Genomic DNA, 18,919 nt, shown 5'->3' on the forward strand with positions numbered 1-18,919 from the left:
AGAAGAATGAACTTCCATCCTCATGTGCATATAATAGCATACACAGTTGAGTGGAACCCAGTTTTCCCCCCTGTGTAACGGCAGGTTAGCAGCCTTGGAGAAGAAACTCTGCCCTTTTTTCCATTTGTATCTGTACGTAAATAAAAATGCAGAGTGACAGCAGGTTTTTCTTGTGTATTTTCCTCATTATCCAAAATTAATTTAGATGGCAATATTTTCTTTTTTTCTCTTTTGCTTGCCTCCTTTTCTTTCTGTTGTCTTAATAAAGTTCATGCCGTGCATGTTAAACAGGTAGTTTTGATGGTATAGAGAGCAAATATTCACAACTTATTTCCAAAAGAGGTACAATATAAACAGCTGTAATGATGTAATACCACCACTGTCTGTCAGCCCCAGCTTTGTCACCTCAAAGGAACAAATCCTCATTAAATTGTCATGGTCTCCCTCTGTATTTCTTTTCTTTCTGATCTTGGCCAATGACAAAGATTTTTGTGTGTAAATAAAAGCACCCTTCATCTGCCCACTCCCTGCACCCAGCAAACTCTCTGAACGAACTACAGTCCTGTGTCTCTGATATCAGAATAATTATTTATGGAGATTCAGTGCCTGTTGTGCCAAGCACAGAACAACAGTGTCACTTAGGAATTGGATAGAAACCAATAACGCAGCTATATGTGACAGTCCTGGCTAGTCTCCCACTTGACCAGTCATGATAATGGAGAGCAATAGAACACAGAATCAAGACCCCTTTTTTAAAAATTATTTTAAAAAATGTGTCAGTTTGTATAGCACACTTAATAATATGACATTTAATGCCATGACAGGACTATGGTTGCCAGAATCAAGCCATTTTTTTACTTATCCTAGTACCATAATGAAGCTTGAGAGTTTTCCTGTAGTGCTTTAAAAATGTTTTTTCCTCCCCTCCTCAATGCACAGATGTTTGGGGTTTGGTTTGGTTTGGTTGTTTTTAGGAAATGTTTTTTAATGGAACGCAGCAGCTTGCATGCAGGCAACAGGCTGTGGCTCTGAGAAGATTCTCCATAATAGTTTTTATGAGTTTTTAACAGAAAGGCATTGCATACTCTTCCATTCTATTTGAAGTCCACTGAGTTCCTAATTAGATGAATTTTGTAATGGAAAAGACCTTCCATCTTTTCACATGTATAAATTTCTTCTTTCCACAGCCAGACCTCTTTGCACTGTTTTGATTACAGCTGCTAATCTTGTAGCCTCTTCCTTCCACATTGCATATTATCACCTTTCTCTTTTAACAGACTATTATTTTTCCAGCTGTTCAGTTCTTTGCAAATAGTGTCACTTTTTCATCAAAAGTGTTTTTTCTTACTCTTCTCTGTTTGTATCACTGTGCTACATTTTGCTGTGGGAGCTTACATAGAATCACAGAATGGTTTGGGTTGGAAGGGACATTAAAGATCATCTAGTTTGGACCCCCATGCCATGGACATAGCAGTCTGTAATGAACACCACCGCTGGCTCTACAGTTTTATGCCTTTCCTTGCAGCTGTCAGTTGATCATATATCTGTCTCCACCAAGTTGTCCAACTTTGACTTCAACTGCCAGTATTTCCTTACTTAACACTTTTTTAGCTTATCAGCCTGACAGGCTATTTACAGATAGTTTTTTGCTAATTGCATTTTAAGTTTGTTAATCTGAGAGCCTTAGTTACTCCAAAGCAAACATTCCCCCTTTCCCATCCGATTCCTTCCCAACAATGTTAGTCTTTCACTCCTCATTTTCATATTGGCCATTTTGACAAGTGTCCTTCCATGTTGTTGTGATTTCAGTTTATTGCTTCATACTTTCTGCAGCTGTATGTAACAAAGTAATTGTTTTCACTATTCACAGGAACTGTTCAGTTGCAGGTGTGGCTTTTGACAAACACTGTCCTTGTCTGAAACAGTTATTTATTTCCCCCCACAGCCTATAGTAATCTCTCATTGTATTTCTTGCCTGGTTTACACAAAGTTTATATTTGCTAAAGACACCTCAACAGTTAACACCAAGGAACAAGTGACAATATTACACTTGCTGAAAAGCCATGAATGAATAAGAGAAGGTACTAGGAACACTACCAGTACATCACATTGGAATCCTTATCTGCACTGCAGGAATTGCCTTTGATGTTCCACCTCTTCACCAATCAGTCTTTCTATTCAGAAATCGTTTTCCCTTAAAATTTGGTCTCAATAATTGAATTAAAACTCTTCATATAGTTTTATTTCGTATGTAGTAAGCTACCTATTTAGTTTGCTGGAAACTTTTGGAAATAAGCACTCTTCCACACACTTAAAGTAAACTTTACACTCTGATTTTACTCTTTGAATCATGTAACTATCTCTAGGATTGATCCTTAATCTCTAAGTGATTTTCAGTGTACTTGTTAATAAACATCTCCTCTTAAGTAATAAGCATTCTGAATTGCTTCAGTGTGTTATTGCTGTCTTCTTTGATGTCCATTTTCAGGCAGCTATGGTTCGACATTAGTGATGCACAGGGTTCTCACAACTTCTTTCTCTTCAAAGGTACTTGAGTTTACTCCATGGACGTCATGCCCTGTTTCAGAAAATAGGAACATAACAATAAAGAAGTCACCTTTGCTCATTTATCCTGATGCAGTCTTGGAGAAGGGACAGTGGGGTTTCTGTGGTGAGAGAACCACTAATGAAGAGCTGACCACTCCATGGTATTTTGCTTGTTATAGTATCTTCTTAACATTTGGCAGCTCCATGTAGGAATTTCTGAAGATTTGGTTGGTCTGCAATGATTTGAATGGAAATAGTGTATGTGAATACCCATCTCCTGCACTCCAGACAGCACCTCTGGATCCCAGTGTCTTTCACTGCTCCCTGAGACCCTTTATCAGTCTGTGCACTTAGGAAATCCTTTTGGTGAAGGTGGTTTTCTTTTGGAGCTGTGAAGTTGATGTGGTGAGTCAGTGCTCACAACTCTTACAGGAGAAGATGTGAAGGGTGGAATGCTGGAGGAGTCTCATCCCCTCGGTTGGTGTGCAGCTGGTGACCATAGTCACTGTCTCCATTGGGTTCAGGGTGGACACTTAAATGTGGGTTATGCTTTCAGTACACTGTTGTAAGCCTGACAAAGGTAGGGTTTGAGCCAGGGAGCTACTGTAAATTCAAACCCAGAAGCTTCAGCTGCATAGACCTTGGTCATGGTAACAGATTTTACTCTCACTTGTATTTCAGCTCAGCAAAATTCTGCAAGGAGATGCCGCCCCCATCTCCTCTGCTATTTTTCAGTATTAGGTTGTAGATTTTCTTTCATGTTGACCTTTCCAGAACCACTGTTCAGTTCTTTCTGTAGTCTTAAACTTACTGAAGTTGAAAGTTTATTTTAGATGCTGTTGGCTTTTATGTTTTTATATTCTGAATTAAAACAATATACTGAAATGCTACCCATTCTTTTGTCCTTGCATGTTACATGATTGCCACTGCTTTCATAATCTATTAGGTTTTCTGTCAGATGAAACTGTTTCTACAGTTCATTATTCTACCTTTCATTTTTCTTTCCTCAGTGTACTGCTGCTTGTTTTTTCTAATGTTTCATTTCGCCTCCATGCAGTTCTGTTCTGTGCTCTCTGCTGTTTCAAAATCACTTCAAAAGATACATCTGAAGAAATGAATCTAAATAATAACTAGAATGTAATTTAGAATGTAACCCTCTTCTAGTCCTCATAAATTTTTGAAAGAAAGTAAATATTTTAGAATGCATTTTCCTACAGCAGGCATAAGTCTTTACTCTCGACACCTTCCGTAGCTTGGGGAGAAACCCTGTTGATCATGCTTTGCAATACCTCTTGGAAGTATTTTTTAACATTTTCTGTCATGATTTACAAGGCCATGAAGAAATAATATCCTGAATATCTCTGTTGATTTTCTTTTTTATGAAAGAAAACAATGGAAAAGGCTTGACTGTACCATGAGAAGTCTGAGTTTGTTTTCAAGCAGGAAGGAGCTTGAAATTTATGAGTTTGAGAAAAATCTTTGTAAAATTTAGACATTCTGTTAGCTTGTGACAGATTGCCTTCTGAATTAGTTGAATCTGTCATACAAGTGTATTTCTCAAAGACCAAGGAGTTTATTATAACTCAAAATATGTTAATGATATTTCTTAAAATTAGCTGTCTATGCATTGGTACCCATTTTCTTATCTCAACATTATGTTCATTTGGCATAATGGTATATTTTGGACAGGTTAATAAGTTTTTCAGCCCTGTTTCTGTTAAAATGTTCTGTTATTCTTTAAAAAATATGCTACCCCTTCTCCACATACGAAGTTAACTTCTTCAGTTTCTGTGTGGACATATTATCTCTTTAGTCATTGTTGAATAGAGTAATCATCAAGAACTATAATCAGGATGTGCTACAGTCATGGGTCTTTGTGGTTTCTTTGAAGTCCAGCGTTTGGGATATAATAGGGAAGATATGATTACTCCAGCTTCTGTTTTTAAGGCTTTTCTTTTATACAACCTGTGATGGAAATCCTGCAGAATCTCACTTTGGATAAGTCAGTGCATGCTCAGGACTTAATGACTGTACTGCATTACGGGCAAAGTGCGTTCTCTCCACACAACACATCCCTGCTGTTGGCTGCTCCCGGACTCGGTGCCGTGCTGCTCACCTGGAGACTGGCCTGGGAGTGACTTCCAGGCGCTTGAGTTCTCTAGTGCAACTTGCATCAGAAATGAGTTGTGGGGCTTATCAAAGCAGGTGAATGAGTTACACTTGGCAGGACACGCAGTAAATGCCTTTTCAGAAATCTAGGTTGTCTGAGAAAGAAGGTGAGTTACTGATAGGTTGCATAATTTGGATAATGGAGATTTAGCCTTCAGGCTTGTGCATTTTAAGATCAGATTGACTGGTTGAAGTACAAAAAGGAAGTACTGTGTAAAATATGCAGTGAGATGGAAAAAGAATACAAAGCTGGAAGCACAGGTCACTTTCCTTCTGCTGCATCAAGATGTCAGGTGCAATAAAAGGATTTTAGCATTCAGCAATAAAAGCTCCTTTAAAAGAAACCAAGACTATGGAATTTTTCTGATGAAATAGGATTTTACTGAATGTGTGTGCTTGTTTTTTAAACATTCAGAAATCTGATTTAAGCTTTAGAAGACCTTTTGTACAACTATTGAGAATGGAAGCTTGTTAGTAATCAAGCAGAGGTAAATTTTGAGTCTTCTTTTAAGGATAGGAGCAGGAAGAACTGGATTACACTGATCTGTGTTTTTACAGCACTTAACAGGTGTACATCTTGTGGCTGATATTATGTGTCAAAAATATCATTGCGTTAGAGAGGAAAGTATCTGTTGATGTACTTGTAAAAATTGACAAGTTAATGAAAAATAACCCGTTTTGGTACTAAGACAAATGGCTTCACAATTGTGAAAAAAGCTTCTTTCCTAAGGCTGATTAGCCTGTCTTTATTTAAAGCAGACTTTTCTTTTCTTGGCACAGTTTTGGGTCTGTGCACAAATGTTCTTGCCTGAAGAAGATTGTCACTCGGATGCTGTCAAAGCTGTTGGGGGAGGAAGGAGGTTGAGGAGCAGAGGTAGATCTCTGGCATGCTTTTACTGTGTTTAAAGATTCCCAGGGCAGCCGTTGGATGCTTGTCTAGGTCTTGCGTAGCAGACATTGTCCATGGGACTGCTGCTGGGGTTAGCACTGGTAGTAGCGATGGACATTGTTCATCCAGTGCCCTTTCCTCCCTGTAGAGCACAGCAGCCCTCCTGATTCATCTTCTCCTTCCTCTTGACCTCTTGCATCCTGTTCGTCTGTCTTGCTTGTAAGCAGCCCCAGGATGACATCAGCTTTTGAACCTCTCTGTAAGGATGAGAAGGGGATTTTTTCCATGTTACACGTCCTCTGATGTGTCAGCTCAAGTGAGATGATGTGCAGGTTGCCATTGAAGTTACCAAAGCCCATCCAGCTTGTCAGTACCAGACTGATTTGTCTGCCTTTACCTTTTAGCTTGTTTATGGAATTCCTTTTTCATTGATGTGTCCAAACTCTTTCAAATGAATACATATTCTGACTTTTTGTGTCTATTTATTTTCTTCATTTATTCTCTATATCCCTGTATCATGTGTATTACTACTGGTTTCTGTATAAACGTGCCATAAAAATATGTAGTATAGTTCTCATCTAAAAGAAAGGATAACTCCATTCTGGAAGTGTGAAATCCTTAGTCCTTATGGATGAACGTGCTTTGTCTGGATGCAGGAGTGAAACAAAGCAGTAGGAAAAGCATCCCCCCATTGAGAATTCTTCAGAGTGATGTGAGTTTGTCTTTCTACAGAATGTAGGTCCTTCCTGCAATTTTTTATTTCTTCAGTTTGCTATTAGAGCATTTGCATACATTATTAGGGAATAGTTAGATTAAAAGAAGAGTCTGTGCTCATAAATTTTCATTGAAGAATTACAGTAGCAGCTGAAAGGTATAAGAGCAGGGATCCTATTGTTGTAGATGCTGTACCTATGATAGCCCTGACACTGCAGTTATTTTGGTGTGGGAACTTCAAAGCAGGGGTACTTTTGCTGAAAAGCTGGAGGGAGTTTTTACATTCTGCAATACCTTTGTGAACTGGGTTTAGAGATAAAAAGCCAGTCCTTGCAATTCATTAGCATTTGATCCAGTGAAATAATTTTTAATTTCTTTCTTTGAAAAGACAATGAGCAGAGAGCATTGTTTCTCTATTCTTTGTTGTTTCATTAAGTAAAGAAAGGCCTAATAAAGGTACATCCTAACAAGTTAACACATATGTCAGCAACTTGTTTCAGTTGTATAATTTTGCAAACTATTTCTAAAATTTTTCTTTTGGGTAGAAAATAATGAGCTGTATATTTTTAAGCCTTTACCTTTCACATCTGTGACTTGTGTCTTTGAGTCTGCTCTCATGTGTCTGAGAGACACATGAGAAAAACTACATTTACAACTTAATTTTAAATGAGCAGAACTAAAATTAGAGCTGAATTAGTTGTCAGCAGTTGTTAGGAAGTGATACACCAGACTCTCTTCTCTTGCGAAGGAGACATTGTTGTGCTCTTACAATTGTCTGAGGACAGTAGTCATCATAGTTCAGCTCTAACATTAGGAAAGCTGAGAATTAAGAAGTCCCACAAAACCCTTTAATGTATGACTGCCCCTTAGAGGAAATTTGATGTGTAGTCCAGTTGCAGTGATTGTAATGTGCTTTGTGTTAGCCAGTGTTGTTAAAAATGAAGCCCAGTTTTCATCATTTGTTACTAAGTGAAGTCTTTAATTTCACGTACTAGGCTGAAAAATTGTAACATGTGAAAGCATAGAATTGTATTAAAAGTAAATGTTGTCTGTAGCCTGTAGCAGAATGGTATTTCTGTGCTGCTAGATAAAGGAAAAGAGCCCCTGTGCTGTAGCAGTTTCTTGCTATCACTGGAATAAGTTGATGTGGGTGAATTTTACTCTTTTTTTTTTTGGGGGGGGGGTTTAAGCATGGACATTGTTCTTTATTTTAAGTAACTTTTTAACCTATGACTTCTGTCAGTATGGTAGTTTCTGAGGTCTTTGCAATTGTTACTGCAAACTTGCCTTTTAAACTACTTGTAAGTTCCTGAGTAAGCAAGGAACCCATGCAAACTGAATTTGCAACAGAGGGCCTTTCTGCTAGCATGAGATCTGACTGGAGTTACTCTTCTTTCAACTCACTAATGAAAACTTACATGAATTGCTTCATTTTTGAACAGGATTTTGCAAACAGAAATATAGGGTTTTTTAAAATTAGTGCTAACTTCTTTAGTGAAGTTGTATTGTTCTTTTGAGGCATTAGCTCACTGCCAAGTATTTATCTCTTCATCAGGTACGACTGGTAAAGCATCATCTCCACCACCTGTGATAGACACGAGACAAATGAGTGAGAAGCTGGAGACTATTTTATATCAGCTCCGTCAGGTGACTCGCGAGAGGGATGAGCTGCGCAAGCAACTTGCACTTTCATCTCCTGGGTCAACCTTCGATGACTGCAGGTAAACAGAAAGGAAATACAGCATTTTCATTTAGTCTTTAGTAGTGTTTTCAAGTGTCTTGACACCTGCTTGCCTGGAAAGCATTAAGGAGCTTACAGCGTCTATATGTTGCTCATAACCTACTTGCGTCCTGGTGATGTGGCCACATCCATGTTTCAGAGCTTCCTGTTGAAAGCCTATTCCTACTTTGTCCAGCAGTTTTTCTGTGGGACTGAGGGGAGAAGGTTTCATCTCTATGCTGAGAAAATAAAGCAAAGAAGTTGTTTAGGCTTCATGGGCTTTGTTGTAGGAAAAGAAAGAAGACAGTGGATGAAGCATTTGGTGTTTTGAAAACAAGAGAGAAGAAAGGGAAATAGCTCTGAATACTTGGCCGGAGAACAGAAATGAGGAGAGAAAAAAAATCTCAGCTATTCCTGTGCTTCTGCAAGGAGGGAGAGGTTTGGATTTCGGCTGAGTGGAGTGTTTTTTAGAAGATCAGCTTCCTGGTATACATGCATTGGGGAACTTGTAGCAGAAATATGTTGAGAATAAGGAATTCTCCTCCACTGAGCATGCTTTTTAAGTCATTCAACGGCCAGCAGACTTACCTAGCTCATTCTAATTTGGGGGCTGACATGTTACGAGGAAGAGAGTACTCAGAGTATGAGTTAATTGTAAATAAGGGTTTTATTGGGTAGGCAATAGAATTAGTTTATTTTGAAGGGTTAAAGATGTGCTAATGTTTAAATGTGTCTGAGTACACTGAGCACTTTTTGCCTGCACAAACCTTGGAAAAAAATGTGTCACTGAATCTGAAACAAGAGCAAAGAACAGATTTTCTGGGAGGTGTTGCCTTCATGTGTACCTTTTCTGAACTTTAATGTGTTGTTGTTTCTGTTTGTTTTAATTAAACTTTTTGTCTGTATGAGAAAGTTAAGATTTGAACCAGTGAACTAGCATTGAGAGAATCTGGACGTTTTATTACCTCAGTAGCTTCTCATCTTAATGCTCCCTTCCTCCTTCCATGAGTAGTGAGGGCTGCTTTAAGAGAATCATGTTCTAAATAACAGTCTTAAAGAGTTGTGGGGATGGGAAAGGAAGAGATTGTCAAATGTCAACGTCTTTTGCATAGCTTCCAGTTACTTAGTTGTATAGAAGGATTTCTTCTTTGAAGTAACTGGAGCTTAGGCATAGAGGATTTTATAGCTCACAATAATCTTCTGCATAATCCAGGATGCTATTAATAAAGTTCTGATGAGCTGTCCTCTAGACTGCCCCAGTTTTCTCTTTGTCAAATCAATCCTTTGCTTTCAGTGTAGGATTTGTATGTTGTATAAAACATTAATGTTTACAGCTTCAAGAACAACCCATCAAAATAAAGCTTGTATTTGTGCAGTCCCTGGACAGTACATGTTAGATGGAGAATGCTGGTTTCCAAACAATCAGATATTTGAAGAGTGGGAAATGAATGAAGATTATTAATTGATATTCTTTTCCTTCTGTGTAAAAGCAACTACTCCTCCCACCTGTATACACATTTATGGTTTTTGAAATCTTACTGGTACTTGTTTTACTTTTTGAATTCTTTCCTTTTAATAAACTCATCTTCATCCTACCCAGAGTCGAAGTCCAGACATAGTAAACTGTTAATGCTGAAGTGTGAAAGCTGAGAGATGGTTATGTGGATGGTGACTTTTACTACCCTGGCTTTATTTTCCTGGCTGTGTATGCTGCTGTAACTATGGCTGTACCAAACACAGGTGGTGCAGAGGCAGACCTTGACACGTCACCTTGGATGCTTCACAACAGCTCACAGCACATTTGTAGTCTGGGCTGTGCTGGCTGAGTAGGTTGAAAAACTGAGCGCCGTTTTCCAAAGCAAATGTTGGCTGAGTCTAGAGCAGTGGAAGAGGAGCCACAGCAGTGGATTGTGATGTGCTGAATCAGATCAACATGTGCCATCCTGCTGGACAGGAGTAGGATTGCTCATGCTATGCTTGTGGATTGACAGTGACTGTATCAATGCATGTGTGCTGGTGATTATGCAAAGATTTGACCAAATAATTTAGCATGCTCAAGTTGCACTTTATAGACTTAAGCCTGCTATTATTACTTACATAATTGTCATAGTAGAATAGAACCACAACACAAATAAAACCCCTGAAAAGTGTCTTTGAGAAGAGACTGTTTTATGTGTTATCTATAATTGTTGCTGGAATTACAATAATAAATGATAACACTTGGAAGTTGTTAGGTAGGCATTGCCCACAAAATTGGGCCTGTGGTTGGCATTAGCTTTTACATGAGCATCAGATACATATAAATGTCAGTCTCACTGCGGCCTTGATTTATGGCCTGGGTAATTCCACTATAGCACAAAGGATTTTTGAAGTTCTTACATAAATATGAAAAAAACAGTTGGGCCTTTGATACTAGCATTTTAAATTTTGTTAATGTTTGAACAAGAGCTTCCAAAGTAGTAACTGATACTTCTCCTTTATTGAAACTGTAATTTTCAGTATTTTCTGGGGCATTTTAGCATAAAACTGTGGTGGTCTGCTTAAATAAGAGTCAGCCACTACATGTGGTTGAATGGACTGTTGTGTTGCAACAGTTTTGACTTTTGGCTTCTGACCAATATTCCTTCTTCTCTTACTCCTATTTTTCTTGCTGAGACATAAAGCCTTGGAACAGCAATGTGGAACATATGGCCTTGGATATCCATGTGGTTTTTATTTCATGAAGATGAGGTAGAATGCATAATGTTATTGGTGGCATTGTTGGTCCTTCCTCATTGTGTAGGTTGGCTAACTTGTGTGGTTACCTACATGGTTTCCATATGTTTATAGGTGGTTTCTTGGGTTTTTTAATTGGTTGGTTTGGGTTTTGGTTTGTTTGTTTTTTGGATTTTTTTTAGAATGTCAGTGTTATTTCAGCACTATATGAAATACATGTGATGGATGTTAGACTTGTAGAACAAGTTTCACCATAGCTTTCAGACTGGCCTAATAGCTTAATAGGAACATCTGTTAATAGGTCTCAGTAAGCTTAATGTTACAGCTGAGAGTTAAACTGTGCTCCAGTTAATGCTGTCATTTGAAGACTGTGGTGGACAGATGGTATCTACTTTCAATAATTTTACCCTAAGGTCTAATTTAAATCAATAACTTGAGGTTTTAGTGATTCTGTCAAGGGTGTGAACATTACAAATCGAGTTTAACTTACGCTAACTATGTCTGTATTTTAAAAGAATAACCCTTCACTAGTTGCAGTGATATCCATAATGCTGTGTGAGTAACATTCTACTTTTGGTATCCCTCAAGAATGAATTTAAAAATACCCTAAAAGGCACCCCTGTAGTCATGACTTGAACATTTGGTTACTTTACATGATTTTGGCTTTTAGTTGTTGGCGAAGTTTATTGAACAAGGAAGGGGCTTTTGTTTTGTTTTTCCCCAGAAGCACTTCTCTAGAGAAAGGAGAAAAGGAGGAATTATGATTGAAGGCCTCACTACTCAGCAAAACATATGCAACTGAGTTGCCAAAAAGTACCTTATATCATATACACACCCCCTGAAAATCTGTGAACCAGATGTTTCTGGCATTTCTTTTTTTTTTTTTTTAACAACTCTAACCACTGCAGTAGTGCAAAACCATTTTCATTTTGATTCAATTTCCAGCTGCTTTTCAGTTCCAGAATCCATATTGCTTTTTTTTGTATGAAGCAAAGAAAATTCTGATTGCTTTTCAGGCTGTGCTTACAGAGAAGCCATTTGGGGGAGTTTGAGGTTTGAGGGAGGAAGAGTGATCTGTGCAGCAATGGAGCAAATCTGATATGAGAAGAAGCAGAGTTAAATTAGAAAGCAGTTGTTTTCTTTTGGAGGCATTCGTTTTCTGTTTTGGTGGTTTGCATGTTATTTTTTTCATTGCCTGTGGGGTTATAAGAGGCCCTGGAGATGATACACAGGACAGCTGTCAGATGCTTCATTTTGAAACTGGAAAATTCAATGGTGCAAAAATCCTGTAACTGTACAGAGGAGGAACAGGTCAATTTAGAGTCTCTTTTAGATGCTTGGTGCTACAAAGTAAGAAGACAGAATCCTGCTAATTTAGTTTCTAGCATGATATACAAGTGTAATTAATTCTAATCTACAGCTAAAGGTATCGTGTACAAGTACCATACATTCTAGACATAATTTATGCCAGTCAATTTCTTGACAACGTAGATTATTTTAGAAAATTTCTCTCCCAAACATCCAAAAGAAATTTGAGTCAAAATTTTTCTTTTGACTGACTGGCTTTTATTTCGTTCAGTTTACTGAAAAATGCTTGATGGAGATTATATTGTGTTGGAGATTTTTAATAACCCAAATTCTGTTCAACTAATTATCTTATGGAAATGTGAGGTAGATTCTGGCATGTTTTCTCATTCATTTATAGTAGCTTTAAAGAATATGGTAGCACAGAATCAGGTGTGTAATTCAGCAGAATGACTTGGTTGAACAGGTCAAGTTCTGCCAGCACAGTGTGTGTGTTTGATATCCCAATGGAAGTCTTTCTCTCAAGCCTAACTGCTTTTCCTAGGGAGTTATAGACAGGGTCCTTCAGCTGCTGCCTATAGAAGCTTTGTTAAACCCAGGTCTCCATGCATGCCCAGCTGACTTTGGCAGCCTCTTCCAGCCCTACCCTCACTGCAGGTCTGTGCTTTGTCACTGAGAGTTTGATGTGGTGGCACAGGAAAGTCGAGTGTCCTGTGATCGACTTGTTCTTGTATCAACTGAGGTTCTGTTCTGTGGTAGTATTGCTGCTCAGAATAGAGGGATATGCAGGCTCAGTACCATATTGGGCCATGTTAGTTACAGTTAGACAAAATCATCCCATTATGAGATATTACATCTCAATATAAAACTAACACAAGTTCAGGTCAGTGGCTTTTTATTAGCAGTTGCATCTTAATGGGAACTGGTCAGTATTTAGAATAAAGCATATTATAACCTAAATATCATCAGTTGTGTGATAGCGTTTTTTTGTTGGATAGTAATTTCCCAGGCTTTTCATTCACTTTAGTAGCCATTGTTTTACCCCATATTATTTTTCCATGCTAGGCCTAGTCCGAAACCAAATCATGATTATGAAAGGCTGAAGATTCAGTGTATGAAGGCCATGTCAGACCTACAGTCTCTGCAGAACCAACACACCAAGACACTGAAAAGATGTGAAGAAGCAGCAAAAGAGGCAGATTTTTATCAGTAAGTATTAGTAAAGCTGTACAAGGTAAGTGTTTACCACTCTGTGCTAGATCAAAAAGTATTAGAACATGGTAATCAGGTAGTTTTTAATGCTGTTTTTCTACTTAAATTGCAAGATCGATGCTTACATCAGATAAAACATTTCTGGCCCATTTGAAATGATCAAGTATGGACTGCTTGTTTTACCTTTAGGAATTTGAGCTAGAAATCCCCAATGTCTTCATGGGATCAAAAAACAGAGCCTGATTACTGATTTGAAGTTGCTATCTAATAGTTCTACTTTCAGGCTAGAGAGCAGAATATAATCCAAGAGAATGAAATTTCTTACTCTGTTTTAATAGATTGTGATAGCTCTCGTGACGATTTGTGGAAGTTTTAACACAGGTTAAATTCAAAAGTTATTTTCTTCTGCAGTAGTTGTTAAAACCCCGTGCTCTTTAAAAAAAAAAAAAAAAGTGGACATTTTAAATAGTTTATCATTGTCACTGAAATCTGAATGACAGCAGATTAATAACCTACATGTAAAGATTACGTGTGCTTAATTATGGGAATATAATTTTTGAAAAGGCTTTTTTTTTAACAGGTGTTCTAATTTTAAGGTAACTTTTTTTAATGCTTTGGTCATTCTGTGGAGGAAATGTTGGTATTTCACTTCATATGGAAGAAATAAAGTGTATCTTAGAATGCAATTTTTTTATATATAAATACCTGTTTAAACATTTACCAGCAAGTGTGAGAGTTCAGTTAGAATAATTCTGTTTCAACCACAGAAATACTTGACAGTATCCAAAAGCCACTTTTTTGATCTGCAGTGGTAAAATACATTCAGTTGACTTACCTGCTCTTTTTCAGCATTTTAGTCTAATTTTAGACTTGTATCTTGAATTTTAATCTGAATGATAGCCTCCTCATGCAGCTTTCAGTTGTTCAAGTGAGAGTGTATTTCTTTCAATAATTATGGCTGGCATAATGAAGTGAGGAGGAACTTTTTATCTTGAGTGTAGTTGAAACATACATAGTGTGTTTTTGTTGGCTGTGCAGTTTTTCTGATAGTTTGGGGCTTTCGTTTGTTTTTAAAACAGTAGCACACAAGGAGATTTTTGTTGTTTTCATCTGTGTTTTGTTTAGCTGATGCTCAGCTGAGAAGCTTGAGAGAAAGTGGAAATGATTGGTGGGACAATTCCTGTTATCTCAAGAATCATCATGTTATGCTCTTTGTGTTTGTCTGCCTGCTTTTAATGGCTATGAAGTGGCATTGACAGGTGGCATAAATCCATCATCCCTTCTGATGAGGTTTAAGACTGCTGTGTACTTTCATCTGATTTCATACTTATGTCCCTGTTTGTTTCTGGTTTTGTTTTTTTCCTGGTGCTCGGAGTACACAAGTATGCAGAATTGAGTCAGTTTGACCTGCTTCCTTGGTAGGAAACTCATGTTTGAAATTAGTTACTCCAGGACTTTGTCCTTGCAAGTTGGCCTCTAAGAGTATTTTTTTGTGTGCCGTGACAGCACGTTGCACAGTCGGCTGCTGAGCGACCAGTCCCAGCTGAAGGAGGACATGGATACCCTGAAGAGGAAAAACACGCAGTTGGTGCGGGAACACAATCACCTGCAGCAGTCGTGTGAGGAGATGAAGAGACTTCATGATGAGGACCAGAAGGAGATAACAGACCTGCGCAGCCAGCAGCAGCAGGTGAGCTACAGCCTGGAGTGTCTGTGCTGCAAGAGATCGTGAATTCTTCCTCTCATAAAGAAATCTGAGTGTGCAGCGCTGCTGCTGCCTTTAGTGTCTTACTGGTTCTGAAACAGCCTCCTGGTCTTGTACAGTATTAGGGGAGACAATGACATCTTGATTACTAATTGATTTTCTTTGTCTAGCTGGAAAAAAAGAATAAGGAGTGTTTAAGTGCAGAGATGAAAAGGTGTTCATGAAGATTGTGTATGCATGATATTTTTTAAAGTGGGTAGAGAGGCGTCAAAAATTAAAGTTACAAAGTGATTAAAAAGATGACTGTTTTCTTAGGGTACTTTATGGGACAGGGCTTACTTTAAACTTGCATGCTATGTTTATTTGTTTTTTGGAAAGAATCACAAAAGGTTGATTAATGTTTTTGAACTTGAAACAAAAAGAGACAACATTTTCAGGACTGAAACAGTTGGACATTTCAGAACTTTATATCACAGGCTGTTTCCAGGCCAGTGTTGTTGAAATATTCTGAAAATTTAAAAAGAGTAATACTAAGGAGAAACTGGTTGTATCAGGTCCACTGTTCACCTACCAGAAAGTCTGTTCATTTAGTTAGAATTGTTACGGTAACATGTGCAATGGTTAAGCAGACTATCGCGGTTCACTGTGTGTAGGCTGATTCACAGGGCAAACTTGCAAGTCAAACATTAGGCTTCAGAAGCAAAATCTATGCAAGCCAAAATAATTATTTGCTAGGGTAGGAGGGGCAAAGGTCAAAGCAAGCTGGATGTGCTGAATGGTACTTTAGGAGGTACTTGAAGGTAGTGCAAAGATGAGTCAAGATTTTTTCTTCCTTTTTTATCCATTTCTCTAAAGCTATCTTGCAAATTCTGCTGTGAAACTGTTTAGTGTCTTTGTTCAGAAGATAGCAGAAATGGTTTGCTGTGTCAACCTGGGCAAATAGCTTAATTCATCTGTGCCTCAGTTTCCCAGTCTGCAAAGCAGGGATGCAGAACCTCTGAGAGAAGTCTATTCTATTTTGCTGAAGTTTGAAATTATTTGGAAGCACAGAAGGAGGCTGATGTATCCTTGTCGGGATTGATTTTAAGAAATCCAATCTCATGTCAACATCGTGATTAAACCTTTAAAGAAAACTATGTATGAAACCTAGTGGGAAAATTGTGTAACTCCATTTCTCAGCCTGTCAGAGTGAATCATGGTATCTTGAAGGGGTGCCAGAAGTCTTATCTTGTCCCTGTAATTTCTCATATGAATTAGTCTAACTCTGTGTTGATCCCTCTGACGTGTTCTGTTGTCAGGCCATAACAAAATACATCTTGGTGGCCTCAGAGAGCAAAAGCTTTTGATCAAATTACGCTTTGTGTGGGATTGTCATGGATTTGCTGTGTAGCAGCTGACCAGCTTAAGTTTCTGCAGCTCACGTATGGAGTTTCATGTTGCCACGACTGTGTTTCTTGGGCCAGCTGGGACTATTTACTTTCTTTCAGACTAGGATTTTAAACAGGAGACATTTATTGCACTGGTAGGTCCATCTTCCTCTGTCAAATCTCTTAGGAAGTTTATGCTGAATTCATCCAATTTCTTCTATATTAGTCCCTCTTTTTGATAATTATTTAGTGTGTTTTCAACATCAGTACATTACATATATGCTTTAGACGGTGAGAAGTGGTTTGTTTCTGTTTGGATTCTTAAATAATTTGTTCTCAAACCTGTTCTTAAACTCCTTTGGGAAGTAGTCTTCAGGAATATGGCTTTCTGGAGTGGGTTTAAATCTATTTAAATTTTGTGTATGCCTGCATTTTACCACGTGTTTAGCTTATCTGAAATGGTTCACTGAAGCATGCTGGCTAATTATGTGTCCAGCTCTGTGTGGGTTATGCTGCTGAATCCGTTGAGGATTGGGATGTAAGTGGAAATAGCCCAAGTGCAGTCTCATTCCAGGGCCACTTTTATATATCTTGGTTAGTTAAAGGAGACCAATGTCAGACTGAAGAACTTTAGTCTCTGTTATCTTGCCTGTGTAGTAAAGTGGTTTGTTAACAATGACAGTTGTTGGCCTCTACCTCTGGGCAATGAAGAGTGGGCAGCCTCTTGCTCTCCCCTTCCCTTCTGGTCTGCAGGCATCCAGGTTTCTCCATGTTCAGGAACTGGTCCTTGCTCTGAATATAAAACACAAAAGAAGATGAGGAGCCAATTTGTGCAGGATAGCTGCTGTGTGTTGGGTTTCAAATTTTTATAGAGCTCGTGTTTTCTGTCTTTTTTCCTTCTATTTCTTTATACTTTTTATTTTCAGATAGTTAGGAGCATACCTTTGTCGGCTAATGTTAGTATTATATAATTCCTGGCATCTCTCTATGTAGAGCATTCCTGTTTCTTCCCACTGCTCCATCAGGGCCAGATTTCAATTTAAAAGACAAAACCAGAAAAAAGGAGCATAGAATGAAAAAAAGAAAGGGGGGGGGAAGGCTTTAGGCTTTATTTCAGGCATATTTTTTGCCTTTTGAGAATGAACAAGGACTAGGTTTGCTGATACTCATTAGGGCTTTCTTAGGTTGTTGCTGGTCATGTATCATCAGTAATACGATTTACAGCAAGGTTCCTACATTGATGTAAATTAATTCAAAACTAAGATTCAGGTCAGGCTTTATTCATGTTTAAATGGATATTTCTTTTCCTGTTAATATTTTATGTATGGTTTTTGAAACACAAACCTCTGTGGGAAGGTCTCAGATGAAATACTGTACGAATATTAAAATAATATGCCTGAGTGTACAACATATTTTGGCTAGATTTTGTTCTCATTAAGTTTTTAATTATTTAATTCATTCTTAGAGGATACAGGCAACCTATTAGGAATGCCACGTCGTGGACATCTCCTAAATTACCACTATCATCTTGGTCATCAAATAGTGATTACCTCTTTTTAAAACTACAAGTACTTCAAAAACAGCATGGTTTTAATAGGTGTTCATAACAATTGCCATTAGAGAGAGATTTCATACGCTGGTGCACTTGTGATAAAGCAGACAGAAAGTAGATGTAATAATGCTTAGAGTAACAATGGCACTTAGTCTTTTAGACTGAATCTTAGATTCAGTCTTTCCTTAGTCATTAAAAAGAATGATTGCTAAAATTGGTTAATATATTTTTGTTCTAATTTTGTTTCTTATGTATATATTTTAGATCAAATTTCTTGAACTGATTCACGGTAAAGGTTATTGATAGAGTTTCTGGCATTTTTTTAAGGTTATGAAGCAAAATGGATCATCAGAGATATTAAACAAACTTTACGATACAGCAATGGACAAGCTGGAGGGTGTGAAGAAGGACTATGATGCTCTGAGGAAACGGTACAATGAGAAGATTGCGAGTCACAACACGGATCTGAGCCGCCTGGAGCAGGCTGAGGAGGAGAACAGACGTCTTCAGAAACAGATCGACATGCTAATGAAGCAAAGGGACACAGCAATTCATTTCCAGCAACAATATTCATCCTCTCTTAGGAGGTATAACCAAGTTTTGATGCCTTTGAGGTATCAATTCCAATGTAGCATCTTATTTTCATTGTGGTAGAATCACAAATAGCTTTCTAATCTTTTTTCTAAAATTTTCCTCTAGTATATGCAATTTTGGTGTGATGAGTAAGCATGTGTATTTATATAAAAATTTCTGAAAGGTTCTAGAATGCATGATGGGGATGTTAATTTGGAGAAATGGTTCATTTTCTTGAGAAAAGGATTTCCCAGTTATGGTTTTGGAATTGTGTGAGGAATTTTAACCATTGTTTAGCTCGTGTGAGAAATGGATACTCTGCTTTTCAACCTATGTTTATTTTTAGTTGTAGATAGAGGAGTCAAATATAACCAGAATTTTGTTTAAGCTCTGACTTTCTTCCAAACAAACTCTTTAATGCATGGTGAGCCTATATATATATATATATATA

General features: G+C 37.8%; 1 protein-coding gene across 1 annotated transcript in view; it reads left to right on the plus strand.

Moving 5' to 3' along the window:
• The window catches only part of DLG5 (discs large MAGUK scaffold protein 5), a 79,422-nt gene that overhangs the window by 22,364 nt on the left and 38,139 nt on the right, over nucleotides 1-18,919 (plus strand). Inside the window, 4 exon segments of the mRNA XM_017746352.1 lie at nucleotides 7,875-8,040; nucleotides 13,125-13,268; nucleotides 14,778-14,961; nucleotides 18,223-18,482. Coding sequence (XP_017601841.1) covers nucleotides 7,875-8,040; nucleotides 13,125-13,268; nucleotides 14,778-14,961; nucleotides 18,223-18,482 — 754 coding nt within the window.

This window comes from Corvus brachyrhynchos, unplaced genomic scaffold (genome assembly GCF_000691975.1).
Source record: "Corvus brachyrhynchos isolate BGI_N302 unplaced genomic scaffold, ASM69197v1 scaffold279, whole genome shotgun sequence".
Classification (NCBI taxonomy): domain Eukaryota; kingdom Metazoa; phylum Chordata; class Aves; order Passeriformes; family Corvidae; genus Corvus; species Corvus brachyrhynchos.